General features: G+C 47.4%; 1 protein-coding gene across 7 annotated transcripts in view; it reads right to left on the reverse strand.

Moving 5' to 3' along the window:
- Window positions 1-24,353, reverse strand: part of LOC119458466 (cytochrome P450 2C15-like) — a 419,645-nt gene that overhangs the window by 31,412 nt on the left and 363,880 nt on the right. For 4 of the 7 annotated variants that reach the window (XM_049671227.1, XM_049671225.1, XM_049671226.1 and 1 more), the window contains 3 exons: window positions 19,205-19,256; window positions 14,555-14,788; window positions 8,197-8,321 (listed from right to left, as the gene is read on the reverse strand). The exons of 1 other annotated variant lie outside the window; for it this stretch is intronic. In XM_049671227.1, the coding sequence (XP_049527184.1) occupies window positions 8,197-8,321; window positions 14,555-14,769 (340 nt within the window). In that variant the 5' untranslated portion in view covers window positions 14,770-14,788; window positions 19,205-19,256. The remainder of the gene's footprint in view (window positions 1-8,196; window positions 8,322-14,554; window positions 14,789-19,204; window positions 19,257-24,353) is intronic. 2 more of the 7 variants (XM_049671223.1, XM_037720306.2) reach the window with 1 other exon arrangement.

Below are 24,353 nucleotides of genomic sequence, written 5' to 3' on the forward strand. Positions count from 1 at the left end.
GGCCGCAACTTCTGGACTGCAAAGACGACGGCGAGACACTCTTGCTCAGTGACGGTGTAATTTTGTTCGGCCTTGCTCAACGAACGGCTGGCGTATGCAATGGCATGCTCGGCGTCACCAAAGCGCTGCACGAGGACGGCGCCGAGGCCGATTCCACTCGCGTCGGTGTGCAATTCTGTAGTGGCAGAGGGGTCAAAATGACGGAGTATGGGTCCGGAAGAGACCAGGAACTTCAGTTGACGAAACGAGGAATCGAAATCTGCTGTCCAGATGAAAGGGTTATCCTTGCGCAGCAATGAAGTCAGGGGGTAGGCAGTATCGGCAAAGTTGGGCACAAAACGTCGAAAATTCGAGCAAAGACGCAAGAAGCTCCTCAGCTCGCGCTGTGACTGCGGTTGTTTAAAGCCGCAAACTGCAGCTACCTTCTGTGGGTCTGGTCGCACCCCGTGCTTGCCCACTAGATGTCCAAATACTAGCGCCTCTCGTTGGCCAAAGGGATATTTCTTTGAATTGAGTCTAAGGGTAGCTTGTTCAAGGCACGTCAAAACAATGTCCAGTCGATCGTTGTGCTCTGCAAAAGTGCCGCCAAAAATAACGACGTCGTCAAGATAACACAAACAAATCTCCCATTTCAGGCCGCGCAGTACCATGTCCATAAGCCTTTCAAATGTTGCAGGCGCGTTGCAAAAACCAAACGGCATGACGTTGAATTCAAACCAGCCGTCTGGGGTCATAAAAGCGGCTTTCTCTTTGTCAGCTGAATGCATGGGTATCTGCCAGTAGCCCGATCAGAGGTCCACAGGTGAAAAGTAGGATGCAGAATGAAAGCAGTCGATAGCGTCATCGATCCGGGGAAGTGGATACACATCCTTTTTCGTCACAGAATTGAGAGGCCGGTATTCGACACAAGACCTCCAGGACCCATCTTTCTTTTTCACGAGGATGACCGGCGCAGCCCAAGGGCTAGAGGAATCTTGGATGATGCCCTTGGCTAGTATGTCGTCGACCTGTTCAGTGATGATCTTGCGCTCTGACGCGGACACGCGGTAAGGCTTCTGCCTTATGGGATGCGCGGGCCCCTTGTCGATCCTCTGGCGAGCCCGCGTAGCTGGAACGCGTACTTTGCTAGCGTTCTGCTCGAAATCAAATAATGACACATGCTTGCTAAGGACACTGACCAGGGCTTGACGCTTCTCAGAAAACAGTGACTTGTTTATCATTTTTAGAAAAGTCAATGAGTCATCAGGGACAACGGGGCCATCCCCGTGCTTTCAGGATTCGTGTGACGTGCCATCAGTTAAAGCGCCTATGCGGAGGCTGGTATCTACTTCAAAAGAGGCAAGTAGCATACCACTGGGTAACACAACTGACTGGGAAGCTAACTTTGACACCCACAATGTAGTTGTTCCGAAGGCCATAGAGAGGACGCATCGAGGTACGAGCACACTTTTCTTCACAACCATCGAAGGCACAGGCTCAACAAGTGCATCAATTGTATCTGCATCGACACCGCAAGCAGCAACTCGAACTCTGGATAAGGAACGTGCCGGTAAAACAGCATATTCAATGACGGCGAGAGTGCATGAACAGGTAGCATGTTGGTCGGCAAGAGGAGAGAGGAAAATTTCGCCAGTATCGCAGTCAACACTGGCACCGCACTGTTGTAGGAAATCGAGGTAAAGAATTACGTTGTGAGTGGATTGAGCAAGCACTGCAAATTTGGCTTGATACACGTTGTCAGAGAAATAAACGTTCGCGGTGCACACTCCAATAGGGCGGAGCAACTCTCCATTCACAGCACGAAATGCATTAGCGTTATCCCAAATAAACATCACTTTACGGCCTAGTCGGGTTTTCAAATCTAAGCTGATAACGGAGACACTCGCTCCTGTGTCCACTAAGGCCAACGTAGCAACATTGTGCACTAAAACACGAATCTTGTTATTACACATGGTGAGTGGAAGAGGCATAGGGGCGTGTAGCTGCTCATGACTGGCGACCTCACCTCCATAGGTCGCGCCGCCTAGTTTCCCGGCGGCGGTGACGTGAGACGTCGTCGCGGAGATGGAGACCTGCGCTGCCGTAAAGGCGGTGGCGTCAAGCTGTGACAAAAGAGCGCGTAATCAAAGCGCGCGCCGCGTGTCACGCAAGCACGGTGTAAGAACATTTAGGTGTTGACACTGCGCGCGCGTGAGCGGCCAGATTATGTTCGGCAGCGCGCGGGCGCACCGAGTAGCTCTGCTGCAAGCCGATAGAAGGCGCCGCGGTCAGCGGTCCCAGCTTAGCGGCGCCGACGGCTTGACATTGCTCTGCTTCCGCTAAATTTTCGTTCATAGTGGAGTGAGTAAAACTCAAATTTCGAAGAAAATTCGTTATTTCAGATTAACATGATAAGTATACCAGGCTTAATGCTTCGCTAACATGAAGGTTCCTTGTGCAGGACGTGAATGACGTGAACACGGATCGATCGGGCAACACTCAAAACCCACTCAAGTTACGCTCGCGCCCACAATTTGTTTCGTCCGGTCTAGCCGTTCATTCAAGCATAAAAAAATAAAAGCGGTAGCCCACGTGCTACCCTTCGATCAGAAGAAAATAACTGACTGCACCGCAAAATGTTTCATGCTTATCGCTCCTCTCATTCACACTCAGAAAACCGTTCAAGCATCGTTGCGCGAATTCAGTTGTGGCCGCAGTATAAATTACGAAATGAAACGGCGCAAGCTTGCGATATGCAACGGACTAGAGCAAAGTGGCTGTTCATGGCTAGAACTTAAGATGAGAATGCCCATCAGCTATGTTAAAACTCTTTCAAATGGGAATTTATTAGGCGTACGAAGGCAGGCGTCTTATCTTGGATTACAGCATCACTAATACAGTTTACTGATAAAAACCTGAGCAAAAGCCTTTTTTATTTCAATTTCACCTAACATAGGCCGTGTACATTATTCATTTGGTATTCGTCCATTGAGGACTGAGTAGCTCTTGCAAGATCTAAAAAAAGAGGTGACTTTCTTTTTTCTTAAATTGCATATGAGAACATGCCAATGTAAGCGTGTTTGACAATGCATGCTACGGCCTCTACACAAATACACTTACACCCAAAACAAAATAATCCCATAGACATTTTTTTGCAAAGACGCAACACGAAAAAATGTTGTGTATGAAGCAGCTCGATTATTTTAATAGGGGATAACCATCCTAGAAGCTTACGCTCCCATACACTCCCACAATGGAAAAACATTGAATAAAAACATGCAAGCGTGTAATATACACCGCACGCGCATTGTAAACAAAAATTCGGCAGCCAGGATGGAACAAATTTGAAAATAAGGCACACATCTGCACAGAAAACAGCAGTATTATACAGGGTGCACAGAATTAAATATATGCAGTTATCACGTAGCTGGACAGAACCATAGTGATTGTGGTAGGATGACGGCATTTTAATGTTTGTGCTCGGTGTGTGGGGCCGATAGGTGAAATCCGCGGGCTTTTCAGTGCTTGTGTTCGGCGTGCGGGGCCGAAAAGTGCGGGAGTGAGCGTGGCTGGTGCGCGTTCCACGAGAGAGCAGCTGGAGCGACGGGGCCGACAAGCTCAGGCTCAGGTCAGCCAGGCGCACTAAGCAATCACCCAAAGACAGAGAGGAGCGACTTTTAACACGGGCAGCAGACAAGGACCTGACGCACACGAATTACACAGGGTAATTGACACAAGTCGCGCTATTGGGGGTAATCCTAGTCTGGTGCTGTACCACTCACAGTTCAGTTCCAATCGCCGCAGCGGTGAAGTAGCGACGGCTGGGACGCAGCTGGGCTGCACGTGGCCACTAGAGTGACGTGAACCGGGGCGCAGCCCGGCGTCGACGGGGAACGAATGGCGATGGCAGCGTAGGGCGTCCTATCTCCGCCTAACAGGAGCCGGGGAGCAGCCCGGGCTCGACAGGGCAGGACAGCGCTCGACGCCGCAGCACAGCCCACATCGGGAACGTTAGGGAGCCGGGGCGAAGCCCGACCACGGTAGGATCCGTCCCGTAGCTCGGCCTCCAGGGACAGCGAACCGGGGCGAAGCCCGGTAAAACAGGCTCGGGATCGTTGACGTTGGGACGTGGCCCACCGTTCGATCAGCAGAGCCCGGCGAGAGTCCACCGAGCTGGCCCGTTCCGCTGAGCCTGTCGGCCCCGTCGCTCCAGCTGCTCTCTCGTGGAACGCGCACCAGCCACGCTCACTCCCGCGCTTTCCGGCCCCGCACGCCGAACACAAGCATTGAAAAGCCCGCGCATTTTATTTCTCGGCGCCGCACACCGAGCACAAACATTAAAATGCCGTCATCCTACCACAGTGATGTTGTTGCCGTCCCTTAGAGATACTCAGATTATTTTTTTTACATTCCGCCGAATTACATAAGCTGTCTTAATGAAATAATTAACTTCTCAAATATTATAATTAGATTAAAATTGTCAATGTGAAAATTGTAGAGCAACATGAAAGACTCCCAATACAGCGTTTTATTGCTCAATAGGCGCTACGTAGAAGTGTTTTTTCCGAGTGTGAAAGAAGCCCACGAATACACGCGAAGGGCCTCGAGCAGCCAGTCGCGCGGCAATTTTGCGTGTATTCGCGGGTTTCTTTGACACTCGGAAAACACTTTTATGTATCACGTATTCAGCAACCGAAAGTTGTATCGGGAGTTTTCCATGTTGCTGTAAAGTTCTCTCGTTCACACTTTTTATCCAATTATAGCATTACAAAAGTTGATTAATCAAATTTAAAAATAACTATGTAATTAGGCGGAATGCAAAAAATAATAATCTCAGTATCTCCAAGCGACGGCAGACAACATTACCTTGGTTCTGTCCAGCTACGTGACATTTGCATATTTTTAAATCTTGGTGCATGATGATAAAGCCAACCAGTGTATACCTTGTACATGCAGCACAATTTGCACAAACTGCTGTGGCACACAGGAGGTTCTCTCTTCCGCAGCGGCTTTCGAGGTTTATTTGACCGTGTGAGGTTCTTTGGACAGTTGGAAATAAGGTGGGAACCCTCTCATCGAGCTCCGCGTAATATGCCGTCGATATCGTATCCTCTGAAAAGTGGTTGGTGGAGACACATGGTCGGTAGGCATTAAAGTTCGGTCTGCCCTCAGATTTGCACGGCACCACTGCTCTAGTCGACCGCTGTCGGACGGCGCTTTGAATAAAGGCACACGCTCCGCACAAGTCCGGTATCCAGAATTGCAGTTCGGAACGAAGCATTTCTTAGCTATTTCAAACGCCCCTCAGAAGGCCGCTGCCACCTTTGTCGAGTGCCCATGGCGATAATACCCAAGCACAAGCTCATGAAACTCACGCGAACAAAAAGCGTGCCTTCAAAACAGTGCAGCCGCACATGCAAGCAGGAAAACGAAGCAGCGGCAGCAGGCGCCTTGCCGCCGAGGCTAGGACCGCATTCCGCAGCGCCCTCTACGACGGCGCCCACCGAGCTGTAACCGAGCCGAACATAATCAGGACGCGAGCGGGAAGCGCTTTCGCGCGAGTTGTGGGGAGAGTGTCAGCACCTCCCTTGCTTGTTCGTACACCGTGCACGCACGCTAGCGAAAGAAGCACGCCCGCACCGCGACCGTTTCAACAAAGGGGGAGAGCGCATACGTATCAAACAGCCGACGTGACCGCCAGATGCCGGCAGTCACGTCGGCTGTTTGTTGGGACTCAGGTTTGTTGGGACTCGGGTAGCGTTTAGGCTGGTGATCCTTCAGCCAAAGAGATGAGTACGTCCGGGAGTAGAGCGAGAGAAAAAAAGGGGGTTTATTATACATATTTACAGTGGTTCCAAATATGGAAGCCCACTCTATGTAGGGAGCACTTTAAAAGTGTCAGCTCACTACATGTCTGAGCACAATCAGAACACGTCAGGACAGACCACTGCCCTCAGGGTATCTTCTTATAAAACATTCGTTTTCCCTAGTTGACCCGACTAGGGAATTAGATGACCTTGAAGCGGCCAATCAGAAGGGTGGTATTGTTCACTGATCTGCGCCTCGAATGTTGCACCTTCGAAGCAAGGACGAGGATATTCGGAAACAGGGGGTTCACACTCCTTCCACGAAAGTCGGGGACTTAGTTTCTTGCCCTCCGACGGTCATCTTTCCAGGGTCGGGAGAATGGCCTTCGAGCTAATCCCCGCTTCTAACGAAGGGTGGCGGTGGTGGTCGGTAGCTTCTAAGTCAGCTTCTTTGTCATCGCGTCCCTGCCGGTGTCGGGCCGCGTCGCCAGGTAGGCGGCCGCTGATGAAGGGGGTGGCATCGGGGAAAGCACCCAAAGAATGCGCACTGCCGAGTTGGGGCGCTTGTTTGGCCGTCTCTTCGCTGTCGGGCACTGTCGCCGTCTGGGCGACGCTGATGAAAGGGCCTGCCTCGATGGGAAACAATCAAAGAATGCGCCTGGCCGATTCGGGACGTAACACTGGTGAGTCGCTATGGTAATTCGCCTGGTGGTTTTTCCTGCCATCGGAGTCAGAAGGCCAGCGTGTACTGTCACCGTGCCGATTGCTCCGCAGCACACACTAACTGGAACGCCAGTGCATTTCGGTGGACACATTCAAAATTATTATATCGAAGCTAGCACAGTCCTCAAATCTCGTTCTAAGTCGATATGCATTGCATACCCAGTAGCTGCAATTCGTAGATTGAAATATGTGCTGCAAAGTAGTTAAAGTGTTTATTAGCGCACTTAGGTAAATTATTCAAAAAGCATATTGGTTTCTCGTAAGGTAATGGCCGCCTTATCGAGTAATTTTGATCAAGGTTTATAATTGTGCTGTCTGCCACAGGAAATGAAAAAAAAATCATGTAGCTAAAAAAGACATCTTGTATGTGGCAACCCATAATCCGCTCTGGAACAATAATGCGGTTGATTTGTAAACTATATTTCTGCATGTCTATGGCACAAGAAGAATAGGAAATGACCTTTTCAGCGTTGCGAATAATTGGTCTTGCGATAACAAAGGCCTATCGTTATGTGGATCACAGGAAAGCACTCTCTCACGCATCGTTATGTTTACCAGCGCTTCACCTTGCTTATGGAGCGCTGCAAGTCTCTGATTTTGCTCCACGATTGACGCTACGTGCGAGTAGGTACAGATACTTCAATTTATTTAATTATTCAGGTATCTCAGAGTTTCCCATTGGAACAATAAATGAACAAGCATTTACCATTTTCCGCTCTACCATTGCCGCTACCGAATCCGCCAGCTACCATTTGGTTTGCTTGCACTCCCTAATCCACGCCCCGCGTACTACTAGCGCAGCTTAGCGAGCATGCGCCAACCAGACTTGTGCCTGAGACCGTCGCGCGGACGGTATAGAGCGATGTATACCCGCTATGCTAAACGTTCGTAACAACCCTAAAATTTAAATTTCCCTTCCCGTCCAGAGAAGTGCATTGGAGGAAATCGCTACATAATAGTAACATTTCACCGTTGATCCCGTAAAGCGCTGATAAAATAATGGATAAACAAGAAACATAGCAGCAATTCACAACATCGTGACCTGCCGCCGTGGCTCAGTCGGCTTAAGGCGTTCCGCTGCTGAGCACGAGATCGCGGGATCGAATCCCTACCGCGGCGGCCGCATTTCGATGGAGGCGAAATGCAAAAACGCCTGTAGTCAAATTTATTCCGGAGTCGCCCACTACAGCGGGCCTCATAATCACATCTTGGTCATGGCTCGCAAAACACTATACACAATTTAATTGTTTACCATTTTCCACCCTTCTCGATTCGTGGTGTGCCTAGGTTCTTTCCAAGTTTCTTGATTACCCTCCTAGGTTCAGCCGCATGCCATGTTACTATTGCAAAAGATTCTGCTACTTGAATTGGCGGTACTAATACATTCCAATAGGTCATGCGAAAAATTCACAGTGCTGGATACCCCATACTCTTCAGCAGCGCTGTGTCGTGCCATCTGTCTGCGTCATACCATGCATTTTCATTACGACACTTCAAAACTCTAGCACGAAGGCACATTTCATTGTTTTCATCTGCGCAGACTCCACAGCTTTTTCAGAGGCCTCAATACATTAAAATACTGAAAGACTACGAGATTCGGCCACCGTCTCTTAGTCGAGCCGTCACATCAGTACGGCCTCACGTCTTTTCCGTGTTAAATAAACAATTGCAATTTCAACACACTCACCCAAGTAATTGTCACTGCCATGCACAACGCCGTGTGCCCGGTTAAGCACCTGGGTTCTGTTCAGAATCCTCTTGATGCTTCGCACATCATTGAGCACAATCACGCTCGTAAAATTTAGTCTTAGCCTGAAAGAAAGAAATTCGAAAAATTTGTTGACGTACAGCCTAGTGGCAATTTTTATGTCGCTTCGTGGTACGCGCCTCGGCAAGCTTATGCGCGTCTAGGGCTCTACAGAAAGAAGTGGCCTCACGTGGGTGTCTCTATGTGTGCTTTGTTGGCACCACTTCTGTCGATGAAACAAACAGAAAATTGCTTTACATTTCAACTTTATATAGATCCTAGCGTGCTAATGTAGTTCTTTTTTTTTGCACTTGTTTTTCTGGTCTTCTTGTCGGAGTTAGAATGTGCTGATCACACCGGCTTTGAAGCTATCATTGCACTGGCAGGCTTGCAGCAATAATTACACGAGACGGCTACTTATATTTGTTGTATGTGTTGCTTCTATTATTTGTTCATTATCTATCTGGTCAAACGTTGTCTGTAGTGCCGTTATCTAAGAAATTACATGTGTAATGTCCAACCCTTGCGCGTTGGCCCTTCTCTTCATCGCCAGTTACCTTTCGTCGCTACATCAGTCAATCAACGGCCAACGAAGTGTAAGTCATTTTAATATGCAGTAATGCAGATAAAGGTCACATTTATTGCACCTAGTCATCATTATTTCCATAAAGCCGCTCAACTCTTACTAACCAATCGCAGTCGTTGTTGACATTCTTGCGTCGAAAAGGATCGCTTTATAAATGTTCATTATCAATATCAATCCCAATTATATTTTTGAGCTCTCGCTATTCATGCAATTTAGTGCAAGACAAAAAAAAACGAGCACCAATTTTTTTTAAAGTACAGTGCTCAGCTATTGAAACGCTCTAAGATGACTGCATGGTGTGGGTGCCGCTTCTTGCGCCATCGAAGAGCGCTATGTGAATGCTGCGGGGCCCTATGCACTAATATTGCACCACAGATGCTAACACTTTCTCAGCACAACACAATGCAGCAACTCGGTTTCTCCAGCGTCTACCGGAAGCGCGAGAAGAACCGGCGGCCATGCGCTCCGAGTATGGCGTTTCAATCGCTTAGCACTATACCCAACGCGGCTTATTACCGACATCAAATCAACGCTTAGCCAAGACAATGGAACCGAAGAGCAGCTTTGCGTTATTAGCGAACGTATCAATCATCTTCACATCGACTTGAGGGCAACTGACTCCGACATGGTACCTCTGCTGTCTACCAGGGAAGCTGAAGCAGAGTTGGATCGGGTTGTAGACTGCAATTATCGACCCGCCACGACGTCCGCGCAGCTCAAATACCGTGTACGTCTGATTTATGGATCACTCAACCATACGTCACCGTTGACATCTTCGAAAGCTTCGCCGATGCTCTCAGCTCCTGCATGAACATGATGTTGCCATACGCAAATACGCTAACGATGGCGTAGCCTAAAAGGTCACTGACGATAATACAGAAAAGCCAGTGTATTATATGCAACGCCATGTAGTAATCAACGAGGACCGTACCACAAGAGTAAGGGTGGTCTTGCATGCTCCTTCACGTGAAAAAGGAGAGCTCTGGCTAAACGACAGCCTGTGTTCCGGACCAAATCCTCAATGCCGATCTCATAGGGCTGCAACTTCGCTTTAGAAAACATTGCATTGCTTTAGTAGCAGACATATGAAAAAGCGTTTCTGTAGTAAGACTGAGACGCTTTGCGCTACCTGTGATTCGAGAAAGCACCCAAGCCAGATCAACCGTTGTCTACCGTTGGAATCTGGCGTATGACCAGAGTATCATTCGGCATGACCTGTAGTCCCTTTGTTTTGGCGGCGACTATCCGTCATCTCGATCAAGCGTCGTCTGCTTACTCCCAAACTGCTTGATTTCTGCTTACTCCGAAACTCCGTCTGTTTACTCCGAAACTGCTCCGAAACTGCTTGAGACTTGATTCCTTCAGCTTTCTCACATGAAGCTTTAGCTTAATGAGGACAAAGAAAATGAAAACATAATCTTTTAATATTGACGCAGCTGATGAATATACACAAGGAATATACACAGCGCCATCGGGGAACAGACGACGCGTGCTACTCTGGCGCCATCTGATGGCCATTGTTGCCACAAAGCCCGTACTGCGCTCCACTACGCTTTTCTTCTCACGCTTTCGCTATTCTCCCTCCTCCGCTTTCCTCCTCACGCTCGCTTTGCTATCGCCATCTTTCTTCTCACGCTGGACTCCGCTTTTCCTTTCATCTTTGGGTGAGCTCGTTCGCTCTGTTATGAGGAACAACGCAGAGGATCACCGCAGGAACGGGCGCCTAAGAGCTGCGTTGAAAAAAAAAGCATATTCGTTCAAGATTGACCCCGCTGCTGAATTAACACAGAGATAGCCTATTGGCAATAATACCTTTCTAATACTAGAGCATCAGCGTGTTCAACATTTTCCGAAGTATCACTGAATCTTTGCGATATCATCAGCAAGTATATTTCATAATACTTACTATGACACATGGCAATGCGGATGTGTTAATTGCATTGGTGGCCGTAGCGGAGCCAAAAACACATATTACCTTGCAAACAAATAGAAATACGATGTGGCCAAAGAAGCGGCAATGAAGAGAGATGCTTGACGGGGATGATTTCTTCAGCAGACAAAGCAGGGAGATGTTTTTTGTCTAATTCAAAGAACAAAGTGATAGTGATTGCTTGATGGTCGCAACGCTAGAATGTCTACTGTAACTGTTGACTATGAAGGGTGTGGAGTAGTTTTAGCACGATTATGAATAATATACAGGGCTTGTTAAGGTTACCAGATGGGTTAAGTGCATTCGCTTTGGCAACGTGGAAATTTTCAGTAATTTGGTTTGCACACGGTAGGGGCGCGTCGCAAATATTGCACTTTAAGGTATACAGCGTACGAGACGCATGAGGGGATATCTGGTTACTATAAATAGTCAAAGGTAGGGTCGATGGGATGTGGATGCCTAAGTAGTGGTAAAATGAAGTGGCAAGGACAAGTATACTACTAAAGAAGTATTCAGTGGTTGATGGCTTTCGAGTAGCGTCGTTCGTCTTTTTTGTATTTCACGATATAAACATGAAGAAAGCCACGTTCTGAGGCAATGCATGGAGATATTTCTGCGAAGCAATATAATCGGATAGTGAGTGGAGTTTGCGATAGACTGTACAATCGCCAACTAAAGGCGATTGTATAGACGGTGTGATTTTTAAATGATGGCTGATTATACACCCTAAAAATATCACAGTTTTGACGTAACGGCCAAGGCATATATGTGATAGCGACATGTTAGAATATGACACGAAGTGTAAGACTCGTGGCTGTAGAGGCACAAGCTAAGTAAAAACTAGCTGTTGTGCTTGGCAGCCTTTGTTTGAATACTGTGGTCGGGGAATTTCATTTAGGCTTAACTATAAGGCAAACTTGTTTCTTAGGGAGTTTACTCCACTTTCCGTGCAGGGCGTGTTTCAAACTGCTTTCCTGGGCCGATAACAGACGTAGTGCACAGCCTCGACAATAAGATTACATCTTTTTCAGCTATGAGCTCTGTTATTCTTTCGCACTTTTATTTTGGTCTGAGAATATTCAGGATAAACTGCACACCCTGTCGGTGTTTGGTTTCTTAACATTTTTGTGGGCTGCCATTTTACAACTTTTGAGCAATAATTTTGTCAAGAACTGTCGGACCTGGTACGAGAAACTTTAGTGATAGGATTGTGTGGCAATATAACCCGCATATACCGCATGCCATATAGCATGGCAGGGCATATATCATACTTATACCTAAACATATACGGAACCTCAACACGACACCGACGCCGACCCAAAATGTTGCTTGGAGTTGTAATATAATTGCTATCGAGGGAAACAAAAGTTAATAATGACCGTTAATCAGCTTTAAAGCAAAGCCTTCATTGTAAACGTTCCCGGACTTCTTCTAACTGTGGCTGATTGCTGTTGCCTTGCCTAATGGCTCACGCGCAGGAGCGAAGTGCAATTTTGACGGCCCTTACAGGTGTCCTGCCTTTTGGCCCGTTTCTACGGAAACTCTCGGAAAAAAATGTGGTTTCAAATATCCTCACTGCAACCAATGTACGTTATCGTGAACACAATCTATTTAATAAAGCAAATATGGCAATGCCTACAATGCTATTGTTTGGGAGTTAGCGCTATTGCTTGGATGCACTTTCACCAAGTGAAGTGCCGTCTATTAAGGCGAAGGCCTTCTATATGCCCCATGAAGCGTCGGATGGTACCAAAGCCACCTGTCACCGAGTTATCACGTCACGTTCCTGGCGCTGGACATCCTACGGCTCACACTGCGAAATCCCACGATGAACAGCCATGGCGTCGGCAATACGACGTGGCCCACACCCAAAAAACAGACCTGGCCCACTCTCGCAATTAGATTAAAGTAGATTAATGTGGAATATTCATTGCACTGTTTCCGGATCAGCAATTAAGTCTCCGAGGACACAATTACAGTTACAACTGGGTTAAACTAAAGAACAGCAACAGAGCACACCGCAAACGCATTGTAGGGTTGGTAAAGCGAACTTTGAACATAAATGTTTTCATATGCAATAATTTGCGAGGAATTGTTTAATACGCATGTATGATAAATGTTTCTTTGTATTAGAAGTCATAGAGGACTATCCCTAATTGCACGTGAGATTATTTTATAGGGAACCTATTCCTCGCTTGTTTGTAAGCACCAAACGCGCCCAGGATAAATCGAATCAGTAACGGCTGCACTTTTAAAAATATCACTTTACATTAACTATCACGTCGGACTGGACATAATAATTGGACAAAGGGACAGATGTTTGCCCCAACTTTTTTATTTATTAGCTACGTGTTTTCTAAGCTTTCTAATACCAATCAGGGAATTTAGCACTGCAACGCACATATTTAAATAATTTAGGGCAGAAGAGATTCTTAGGTGTTTTTACGCTTGGAAGAATTTGTGCTATGAAACGTTTCACTTTCACTCTGTGCCAGAGAAGTAAGTCTTACTGAAATGCAAATATGAAATTTTGTTACATTGTTCTTTCGTGAACTTGAAACTTTCGTGTTCAACGCACACTAGTAGTCGCAGTAAAAAGAATTCACGGCCGTATTGGTTCGTATAATATGACCATTCTTTTTTTACGTTAAGTTTCGGTTTGAAATGTTCATAGTAGTTCGCTGCACAACTAGTGTATTTTAAACCACATAAAACTGTATTCTGGAATACGGCATATGATTCAGAAGTATGTGGAGGCAATGAGCACATTTCCTTTGTGTTTAGATGTGTAGCGATTTGCCAACCGGGAATGGTCTAATGCAGTTATTCAGACAAATTCGAATGCATACATATTTTACCTAGTAGAAGCATCTAATTAGATGAGCGTTGCAGTTTTTTGTTTAGTTTTTTAATATTTCATCTTTCTAGGAATGCCGGCAGCACCGCCTGGAAGACGCAGCGGTGCCGGACATTACGCGGTAGTCGATGAAACTCAGGGCCTGACAGCAATCTGCCTCTAATTATTGTAGTCGTAATGCTCTTCTGCCGAGAAACGCTGTTACCTACCCGGACATGGTGGCGTAGGGCTTAGGCATTGCGCTTCTAAATCCGGGGCTGCAGGAGGAAATCGTACTCACGACGGCCGCATTTGATGTGCCCAAAATGCACAAGAAATAATAAATAAAACGCCGTATCTTGCATTTTATGCATTGTAAAGAACCCCAGTGATCAAAATTATTTTGAAGTCTGCACTACAACGTGTCAGATGAATAATCCTAACGCAGTTTTGGCACGTTGAACCGCCCAATTACAATAGGAAGGTAGCAGTTTCACCCGAAAGGCAAACCATTAATTGCGATTATTAAATTGCTATACTGAATTAAGGTTAGTAGTTTTACCAGCTGCTTAAACTGCGGGAAACATTCGCATGCTCACTAAATTAACAATGACGGTCACACGCGCGCACAGAAAACATGGACACATCTCACACATCACGCGCAGAGATCTCCGCCCCCTTGCGCGCGCAGAAACCCGTTGAGCACCGTGTCCTTACGTGCCTTCTTACGCGCTCGAAAGGACGCCGCCGCAACAAGCTGCCATGCTTCTCCGCTCAGCCTTCCATGCTTTCCGCCACACCTACAGCATACGGCGCGCGTCTGCGATCTTATCACGCTTGCAAGTTATATACAGCATCACGCGACGCCGACGGGTCAAACGACGGCACTAATTCGCCTGGAGTCGCCATATTACTGACAACAAACCCCCAACAAAAACGTTGTTACCTGTAGATTGGTCCGTACGTTTTGGCCCACTCAAGAGCTTTCGTGCGATGGAATCCTCGGTCGTTTAACTCGACGTGACCCCATATGGACTTTGCCGGTGGCATAGGTGGGAGTTTTGCGCCAGGAGGCAATGAGCGATTTCGTATCCGAGGGATCAGAACGAGCGACAACAGAACAGCGCTGATCCACGTGAGCAGAACCACGGCCCATATCATTGTGAACTTTCCGCAGGCGCTGTGCATAAAAAAAAAGTGATCGCTGAATAAAGGACACAGCTTTGTACAAGAGAATGTACATAAAAGTACCACTGCTGCTTACCAAGTAGGTCATGCGGTGTGTTATTCTAGAGCACTGCACGGGCTCGGGCTTACCCGAAAGCCCGGGCCCGGCCCGGCCCGCGGGCCGGGCCGGGTAGAGCAGTTTTTTCACGGGCTCGGGCCGGGCTCGGGCACGGCGTGTGCTTTTGGCCCGGGCCCGGGCCGGGTTCGGGCCGGTTTCGAGCCGGCCTCGGGTCGGGCTTGGGCTTAAGGAAGGAAAGAGTGGAGAAGGAAAGGCAGGGAGGTTAACCAGTTCAGGACAACCGCTTTGCTACCCTACACATGGGAGCGGGGTGAGGGGGAATGAAAGATAGGGAGGAGAGAGAGAGAGCACATAACGTAAAGTGGTTGCGGGCCGGGCCGGGCGGGTAACGTAGATTATTTCCGGGCCCGGGCCGGGCCCGGGTCTCGCCATAAAAGTTTTGATCGGGCTCGGGCGGGCCGCCCAATGTAAAAACGGGCTCGGGCCGGGCCGCAAAAATCGGCCCGTGCAGTGCTCTATTTTATTCTGCGGTGTCAGCGTTAGTTCTGCTTATTAACTCACAAGCTATGAAGTTTTTATTGTTTATTAGATTATCTATCCTCAAAATACGTTGTCACCCATAGCTGTGCGGAAGTGTGCCTTCGGTATATTTTTCAAAAAATGTGTAGTCGGAAGGCCATGTGACCTTGAAGCATTTAGTTTTTCTATTTCATTCAGCCGTGCAATCCTAATTTTCGTCTGCATGATATTTCAGCGGTATACAGGTCATAATGCCGACGGGAGAGACAATTTACGATATTTTTGCAAGTTTAGACTCAATTGTAGCAGCCAAAGATGCCAAACGTTTGGAAAATCGAAGGAGCTATTTGATATATTTGATTCTTCACCTTGCTTTCAGGTAAAAAAAAAAATGCTTGTGTCTAATTTTAGCAAACAAACAAAATGTCTCGTTTTATTGTTGCCTCAGGAGCAGAGTGGAAACATTATAAACATCGTTTAGCGCATGAAAATAATGAAGAAAACGAAGGTTCACTAGTTACTTGTAGTGCTCCTAACTAGGGCAGAAACGGTTATTACCCGAACTGCTGCTAAATATTACCTTCGTGGTACGTAGAGTTCCCTCCGAATATTGGAAAAAGATATTCGACACGGCCATGTAGCGCTCTCAAGCAAGTTGGTAAAAGTTTAAATTTTTAGGAAGCTGTATTGGATACACACAGATTATACTCAGTCATTGATTCACCGTAGCGCGCCCCCTGTTTCCGCAAAATTTCTTCACTGTTTCTTTTATAGTAATGCCAATGCAGCTGGCCAAATATTCCGTATCTTATAAAACACACGCCCGAGTGCTTGCACACGTACTATATCCCAAAAGTGGTAATTACGCCACCCATTTTTCACTTGACTTAAACATTACCCATTATTTGTCGTTATTTTTGCCAATATAAACAAGAAGCCTTGTTCAATGAATGACATGGCTCAAGCAATGGCAGCACGAAGAATGAAGTGCCATTCTTTTTGTTGTGCAGGGTGTGCTGCTTTTCAGTTAAGGGTCACGAGTGCCTGCTTTTCGTGCATCCATGTCATGCAACTTCACAAATAACTGCAGGGAAAATTGGCACTAGCATCGGGAGGAGCTGCAACAGGGCTACGGTGGCTAGATGGGTAGGTGTGCCGACCGGCGCGTCTGGAGCGTAGTTCACCGCTTCTCCGCGACATGACGCAAAATTGGCGCTGCGGTCAGTAGAACGGTTCCGCAGTGCGCGTCGTCTGCTACAGGGGGCTGGCGGCGAGCAAAAAAAAAATAAAGCCCGTATTGGAATAGTTGTATGTCGTCTGTTTGTGTCAGTTTCAAAGGTGAAGAGCACCGCGTCTCTCGTACTGTTTGCAAGTTCCTAAGCGATGTGGAATTTTGAGGTCGGAAAAATGACCGGTGAGATTAGCGGCGGCATTGCTCCAACAAAGAAGACCACCAAGGAGACTTACTGCTTCGCTCCGAACTGCAAGTCGGGCTTCAGGCTCTAAATTTGTGACAAAGACAGCGGAAATGTTCCGCTGTCTGACAGCGGAAATGTTCGCCCCGGGCTGCTCAGTAGCTTGCTCAGTATCGGCGACGTTAATGAGCAAGCCGCGGACACCGAAAGGCGTACGTCGATGAGCTCCTCGACATTGGAAATTTGCAAGCCACACATGAGGTGCTCAACGCCTGCGACATCGAGCACCGCTGCGCTGCTACAGGGAAAAGAAAAGTGACTCTAGGCTTATATTCTATATAGCAGGCTATGTAGCAAGAAAGTTCCTGCAAAAAATCAAGTGTTGCGATTGCTCACGGACATTACTGAATTCAACATAATAAGTAGGACAGAACTGTTGCAAAAACTGGTAGCATCGCTCGAAGACGCCTTCAAGCTGTGCTTCAGTTTAAATGAGTTACGAAGGAACAGTATCGCAGACTTAATTTGCATCCTTTCTGCAGCTGAATCCTCTGAATTTGATCGGCTGTGAGCGGCACAAGAAAGAGCTCACAAACGATGTTGTGAAGTTCTATTCAATTACACGCCTTTACTTTCTTGTCAAGGGCAAGAACACGGCGCGCGAAAGAACCAGGGAGAAGAGGAATCACCTGAAGCGGAGGCATGTGCTGTGAATAATGTTATGATGTGGTGGACCAACGTTGCAACCTTGCTGGTGCTAGGCTATTTATATTGGTGCGTCTGCTGACTGAAGTTATGAGAGCGCTTCTTGTATTTTAAATATATTCATGAATCTAGCCAATGACGTATTGCTTTATTTTATTGCAACCAAACAGTGAACCATATGCACTTACCAACACAATTCGTCTCGTAACAATTTAAATACCGTAACTGGGGCAACAATAAACATAATAGCTAGATTTATCGAAATTGAAACATTAGAACTCACTAAATATTACGTAAACACGCTTCCATATACCGTATAAAACCACGGCAGTATTGTTTTATGCATGGAAAAAATGTATCTACGTATTTAATGCAAGCGCCGCGTTTATACCAATGAATGTGACCAATCGCCAAGCTAGAAAATTGAGCATATCGTGTCTTCTTAGACGACAGTAATAAATTCCCCATTCTGGCTTTGCCTACATTGCTCAAAACGGCATTGTATAGCGCGGACTTCACAGCTAGAGGAGAGGCAGCAATACTATCAAACACGCTGCTCGTCTACACAGCGCAGCCGATGTTCCGCGCAGCTCAGCCGTTATACTGTCCGCAGCGCCACTTCTGCGTCATGATGCGGAGAAGTGGTGAACTACGCTCGGTCGGCACACCTACCCATCTAGCCACCGTAACGGGGCTGTTGTGGGAATGACTTGTTACTGCATGGATATGCATAAACTTCGGCCTTCTGGCTTCAAACATCTTCGTGACTTTGCAGACTGACAATTTTCAAGAATGTACTGCTTTATAAATAATAAATAAACGCTATTCGAGTTTTTCGACGGTAGGATTCGAACACATGACCTCTGCACAGAATCACGATATTGAAAGCATGCCGCCGCGGACACATCGACAAGCGGAATCACTGCAATTATCAGTGATTATGCGTGTTCTAAGAGTATTATTTGCTCCACCACTTGCAAAAAAGTATAACGTTCTTTGGAATTTACGCCAGTGAAAGCAGATAAAGAGTGATAAACGGAGCCACTAGAAAATCTGAAGCCGAAAGCATGATGATCAGACAGATCGATTTGCTAACCATCATTCCGAAGGTGGTTGAACAATTGGGACGCCGGAGTTCCCTGCAGTAGTTATTGAAGGAAATTCTGTGACCGATTCGGAACCTGAAAGTATGGAGTGATGGAAAAACCGCGGCCGCACTGAAACACCAGCACCGTCACCCAGTTTCCACTTTTGACTGGCTTCGCCACGTCATCGGACCCCTTCAGTCTAAAAGCCAAGCTTCAGGAAACAACCGGCCATGGGCACGGCGCAAGCACTGCAGGCACAATGCTCGTAATGTGTCCGTTTTTTTTTGTTCGTACGCGCAGTTTTGTCTCTACAATTTCTAATGATGAAGGCTTCTTATTGTTCTGATGTGCCCAAGAAATTGAATCTGTACCGCAGACGCACAGTCTTTGGTCATGCAATCTGCTTGTTCGCGGCAATTAAGAAGTGATCCCACGGCCATCTGTTGATGAATGTTCCGCACTATTTGGAAACGTCTGAAAACACATGTTAACAGACATTTCTAACTAAAATAATTGCTTGAGCATCAGTACGAGTGACACAGATTTTTAACTGTAACAAGTGTCGAAGCTAGTATGAATGAGGTGCAAATTAAAGTACACGAAATTATAAACTTGAAGGTTACCTTTAGAAATTGGCAAAAACTTCCTCAAACGGGACAGGCGACGCTTGTGGATCTGTAAAATAGAAGCCGTCGTTCTTACTGACAGTTTTTGGTATTCCGGATAGTAGCGATGAATCTGAATCAGAATTACGAACGAGAGTGAATAATGAGTAGACATATCGGTCTATGACTCGTATTCATTGAACCGAAAGCCTTCTTGACATGGCCAAATGTGGAACAAGAAGCAGCCATCAAAAATCTAAGCAGCTTAAAAAATTCACAGGTACATTTGGGAAACACATATTGCGTAGACGACATTTGAAAACGTCACTTGTTCTGGCAAAGTGCTCAATCTTGCATGAAATCACGAAAGCTTTGCTCATTGATGGCAAGCGGACAGTTGACAACAGATATTTCGTTTGGGATGATGCATCTCAATCAAGAAAGAAAGACGATGGGTACTGAAAAGTGGTGTTTCAAGGATAGCACCAAATAATGTCACAGTTTCGCCCTAAGGGGGAAGCAATGAATGCGATAGCAACACAGCAATGTCATACGAAGTAAGGTGAGCGGCTTTGGTAGCAATATGAATTGTAGTAAACATGAGCTGATTAAGTAAGCAGGTGTGCTGCGGCGTCAGTAGACCGACATGAAGAGAGACTCGATGACCACGAGGAGGCGCGTGTGAAACGGTGGTGTTGATGAGAAGCGCTTCCCGTGGGCAGCGCGCGCGAAGGGACACACCTGTAGCGCTGCACTGCCGAACCTGACAGCATTGGATGCGTAGCGTACGTTGGAAAATATGGCCCGACTATTACTAACTGATTGAACAAGCGTGGTGTGAGCGCGCACAAACAAACATGAATAGATCACACTGAATAACTGCAGACAACGACTGTCAAAACGCTGGCAGCAAGCGCATAAATACGCCGCAGCAGCGGGCGAAGGTACGTGCGGTCTATCGCTGCAACGGAAACTGAGCGTCGAATGCACGGCGCATAAAGGTCAGAGCCGTGTGGAGCTAAGAGACGGTGCGGACGAGCGACGAGCGCGGTTGTTTGCAGCGTAGAAGTGCGCCCCCCCCCCCCCCCCCCCCCCGCTCCCTCCGGCGCTGGCTTCCCGCTTCCTTGCTTGCGCGTGGGTGATTGAGTGCATTCGCTCTCCGTGATAGCGCGCGTCCCCGCACGCTTCCGCTCGGGCATACGGCGCGCGGCGAAGATTTTATCTATAGGGAACCTCACGGCGACAGCGACGCCGACGGCGACGGCAGACATCCGGTAGAAGTGTCCATATAATTGCTATCGCAATAAAACACCTCAGTTCCGCTTGGTCTCTTTCAATGCAAGAACATACTTAAAAATAGATAAACTACAATCCATTTAGCTTTCCTAGGCTCCGATCGTGTGAATTATCAGGGAGACGTGGCACGGAAATTCGGTGGACGACGCTGACGTCACACAAGGTATTATCAGATATTCAGAAAAGAGAGAGGTTCTCATGGTGGTAGTGTTCTTCTTTCAGGGCTTTTGCGTGCCAAGATCAGTTCTGATTATGAGGCACGCCTTAGTGGAGGGCTCCAGAATAATTCTGACCACCTGGCGTTCTTTAACGTGCACTACAACGCAATGGTGGTGGTTCGCAGTGATCACAAAAAAAAAGTTATACTGTAGTCACTGGCCGGATCAACAGAATATTTTTGTAGCACAGCTCTTCGGGGGATGTAGATGTAAAAGATATCAAGATAAAAGGGCAGTCTCCCCGGAAAATCTGCGGGCGCGGTGGTCGGCCTAGCTTCTCAGCTCAGAACTCCAAGACCAACTTAGGGCCGTCCAGTGAGCCATGGAGGCCGTGCGGTAGCAACAGCTCCCAGTGGCCATCTAGGCAGCCCCCGGCCCGGGCCTTCCAATCGCCGTATTCGAAATAGTTTTCTCACTCACACAGCTCTTAGGCCCCCGTTCCAGCGCCAGCGTCTGCATTGTCCCTCACAACCGAGTGAACGAGCAGAGCGGATGATGAAAGCGAACGGCGGAAAACGTAAGAAAAACAAGAACACGTAAGAGAAACGTAATAATCACAGGTGATGTTAATTTGTCCTCGATATTCTAGGACAACCTTCCTTATTTGTAGTCATGATGTTGCTATGGCATGCTAGCTATCATGATTTCCCACAAAGTTGATCAAGTGCGTGAAACTACCCGTGGCAGTTCTGTTCTTGATCTTCTGTTTGTCAGCCAACATTTAGTGGAGCAACAATTAGCGTAGATCGTGGAATTAGCCATTATAAATATGGATTCTTTGGACAGAGCTAACCGGAAATACAGTACATCTCCAATGAGAACTGCTGATAACGAGTAGGCATTCACTATGGTGAGGGGACGCGTCATATATTATTTCATTGACTATTATGTGTATAAACTTAGCGTGTAAGTAACTGGGCACCTTATTATTTCATCGCATGTTATGCGCACATAATTTCGGTAGTCAGTGGTTGAGGCCCCTCTCATCGAGGCGTATGGTAACAACGTAGCAACAATCATTATTCATTGGTCTGCGCCGCTAAACTGGCATCTACCTAAGGCAGAGCAGGCTGCCTCTGGGCTATGCCACACCTGCCTCTGGGCTATGCGATAGCTCGCTTCGCCCTCCTTGCCTGAAACCCATTGTGTCAGGCGTGGTAGTAAAGTATACAGACAGACAAACAACTTTAATGAAGGTCCTGAGAAGCTCCGTTGCCCCCTCTCAGGGAGGCGACGAAGCCGCGGGCTGCACCCACGTCGGGACGGGGAGACCGAGCTCCAGCGCCGCATCATGGGCTCTCCGGACCGCCCGAAATTGCCGGGACTGGTCGGAGCTAAGAAGAGCAGAGCTCCACTCCTCTGCAGTGCATCGACGCGGGCCCTTCTGTAACGAGGGGCATCCCCAGAGCATTTGATCTAAAGTACTACGTTGGCCGCAGCTAGGGCAGTCTGGACTAAAGCAGTCTGGATTGATGCAGTGAAATAAATTGAGGTTGAGGTATGATCCCGTCTGAAGCATGCGTAGTGTGACAGCTTGAGGTCTGGTTAGTGTGCCGTGTGGGGGAGGGTATAGTCTCCTACCAAGGAAGTAGTGTTTGGTAACCTCGTTAAATGTGGAGACAGTGTCACGGAACTCGACGAGCCTAGAATCAACGGAGCATCGACTCGCAGTGGCGTCAGCGCGGAGGGTTAGTTCGCGCGCTTGGACGTGTGCGATGTCATTGATGTTGGGGAGGAGTCACATTGGGGTTCGAGATGTGCTGGGATCCGCGTGATTGTATGTGGCTGGATGACTTTGCCTTTGAGAATTCGATGAGCTTCCTCGGCGGTGGTACCAGAGGCAAATGCCCGAACCGCCGCCCTCGAGTCAGTGAATATTTCAGCTCTCTCATCGTCGAGAAGTGCCAGAGCAATCGCACCCTGCTCTGCCCTAGCCGGGGTGCTCTCTCTGATGGAGGCCGCACCAGTGACGTGTGCGTCTTGATTAACTACCTTTGCGTCGAAGTCCGATGTGTGCCCGTACTGGGCCACGTCAACGAATGTCACCGTCTGAGGCGAGGCTTTTATACTCCACAGTAATGCCACAGCCCTAGCTTCGCGCCTGCTCGCATTATGATGTGGATGCACGTTTTTGGGAAAAGGAGCAACCACAATGTTGTTCCGTACGTAATCTGACATTTCACATGTACGTTCCATCACTACAGTGGAGCCGATTCCTAAGACCGCGAGAATCTCCCTCCCCGCAGGGGTGCTAGAGAGTCGTCATACTTGAGCCGTTTCCTGAGCTTCGGTGATTTCGTTGAGTGTATTATGTACACGTATTTAAAGAACGCGGTCCGTGCTGGCGTTTATTGGTACTCCTGTCACGTTTTTGATGCTTTTACGTATGAACGTGTCCAGCTTGTGCATTTCAGAAGCATGCCACTTGTGCATTGCAGCCACGTAAATTATGTGACTCATTAGGAATGCGTGGAATAACCGTAGGATTTGGAGCGTTTGGCTACTTGGCAGCGGCGGCAGCAACCTGTCTACATCGTTAACGGCGAAACTGCTCCTGTTGCAGGTTGGTGCAATATTACTAAGTTGAAATGGATTTTGCCAAATGCTACTGCCGCTGCTGCCTCCTCGGCTATTATTTATTGCTTGTCTAAAGGCACTTTGTGTCATTTTTCTGAAATGTCCGATCACGAAAAACGAGTGTCTAGCGTGTGTTCGTCCTGTAAGTCACCTATTTGTGACGATGTACCGAGAGTGACATGCACGGAGTGTCAATGCGCATGTCATTTCGGTAAATGTGCGGGCGTGACAGAGAAATCATTTAAAGCAAAAAACAATGCTGCGAAGCAATTGTGACGCTGTCTCACATGCAGGGAAAATGTTTCTCGCACAAGTAGCAAAGAAGGCAACGATGCTGACCTCGATGTCAGGCATGCTATTGCCTCTATCCTCGAGAAACTCGATAATTTGCCAGAATTAACAAAAAAGTGGCAGAAATAGAAGGATCTGTCCTACATATGTCTAAGAAGTTTGATGAATTTGAAAGACATGTTTCGCGCCAGGACACTGAGATCAAGGCGATGAAGAAGAATGTAGCGGAATTAGAAGCAAACGACTACATGACCCAAGTAGTGCAAACACAGCTACAACAAGATGTTAATGGCCTTGAGTACCGAAGCAGGAAACTTAACTGGGAGATACACGGCATTGCGGTTGCACCCAACGAAAATCTACTTTCCTTATTAAACGCAATTGCCCCGAAACATGAAGTCGCGCTTTTAACGGCAGAAGACATTCAAACAATACACAGATTGCCTGCTCGACAAGGTAGGACGCCGGGAATAATCGCTCATTTCACCAGACAGACAACAAGACACTCATGGCTGAAAGCTAAGAACAAAGCGAAAAATGGTGAATCGCGCATCATTATCCAGGAAAACATGACTCGATATAACAGAGACTTGCTTCGAACTGCGAAAGAAAGGGCAAAAGGTAGCGGTTATCGTTTTGCCTGGCATACGAATAGGAAAATTCTCGTCCGCAAAGATGAAGTAATGAATGTCATTCATATCAAAGGAGGAAACGACCTGGACCATCCGAAATAAGTACTGCGTGAGCACAGTATGGTAAAGAAAAAAAAAATGATACAGTGTCCC

The sequence above is a fragment of the Dermacentor silvarum genome, chromosome 7, assembly GCF_013339745.2.
Source record: "Dermacentor silvarum isolate Dsil-2018 chromosome 7, BIME_Dsil_1.4, whole genome shotgun sequence".
NCBI lineage: Eukaryota > Metazoa > Arthropoda > Arachnida > Ixodida > Ixodidae > Dermacentor > Dermacentor silvarum.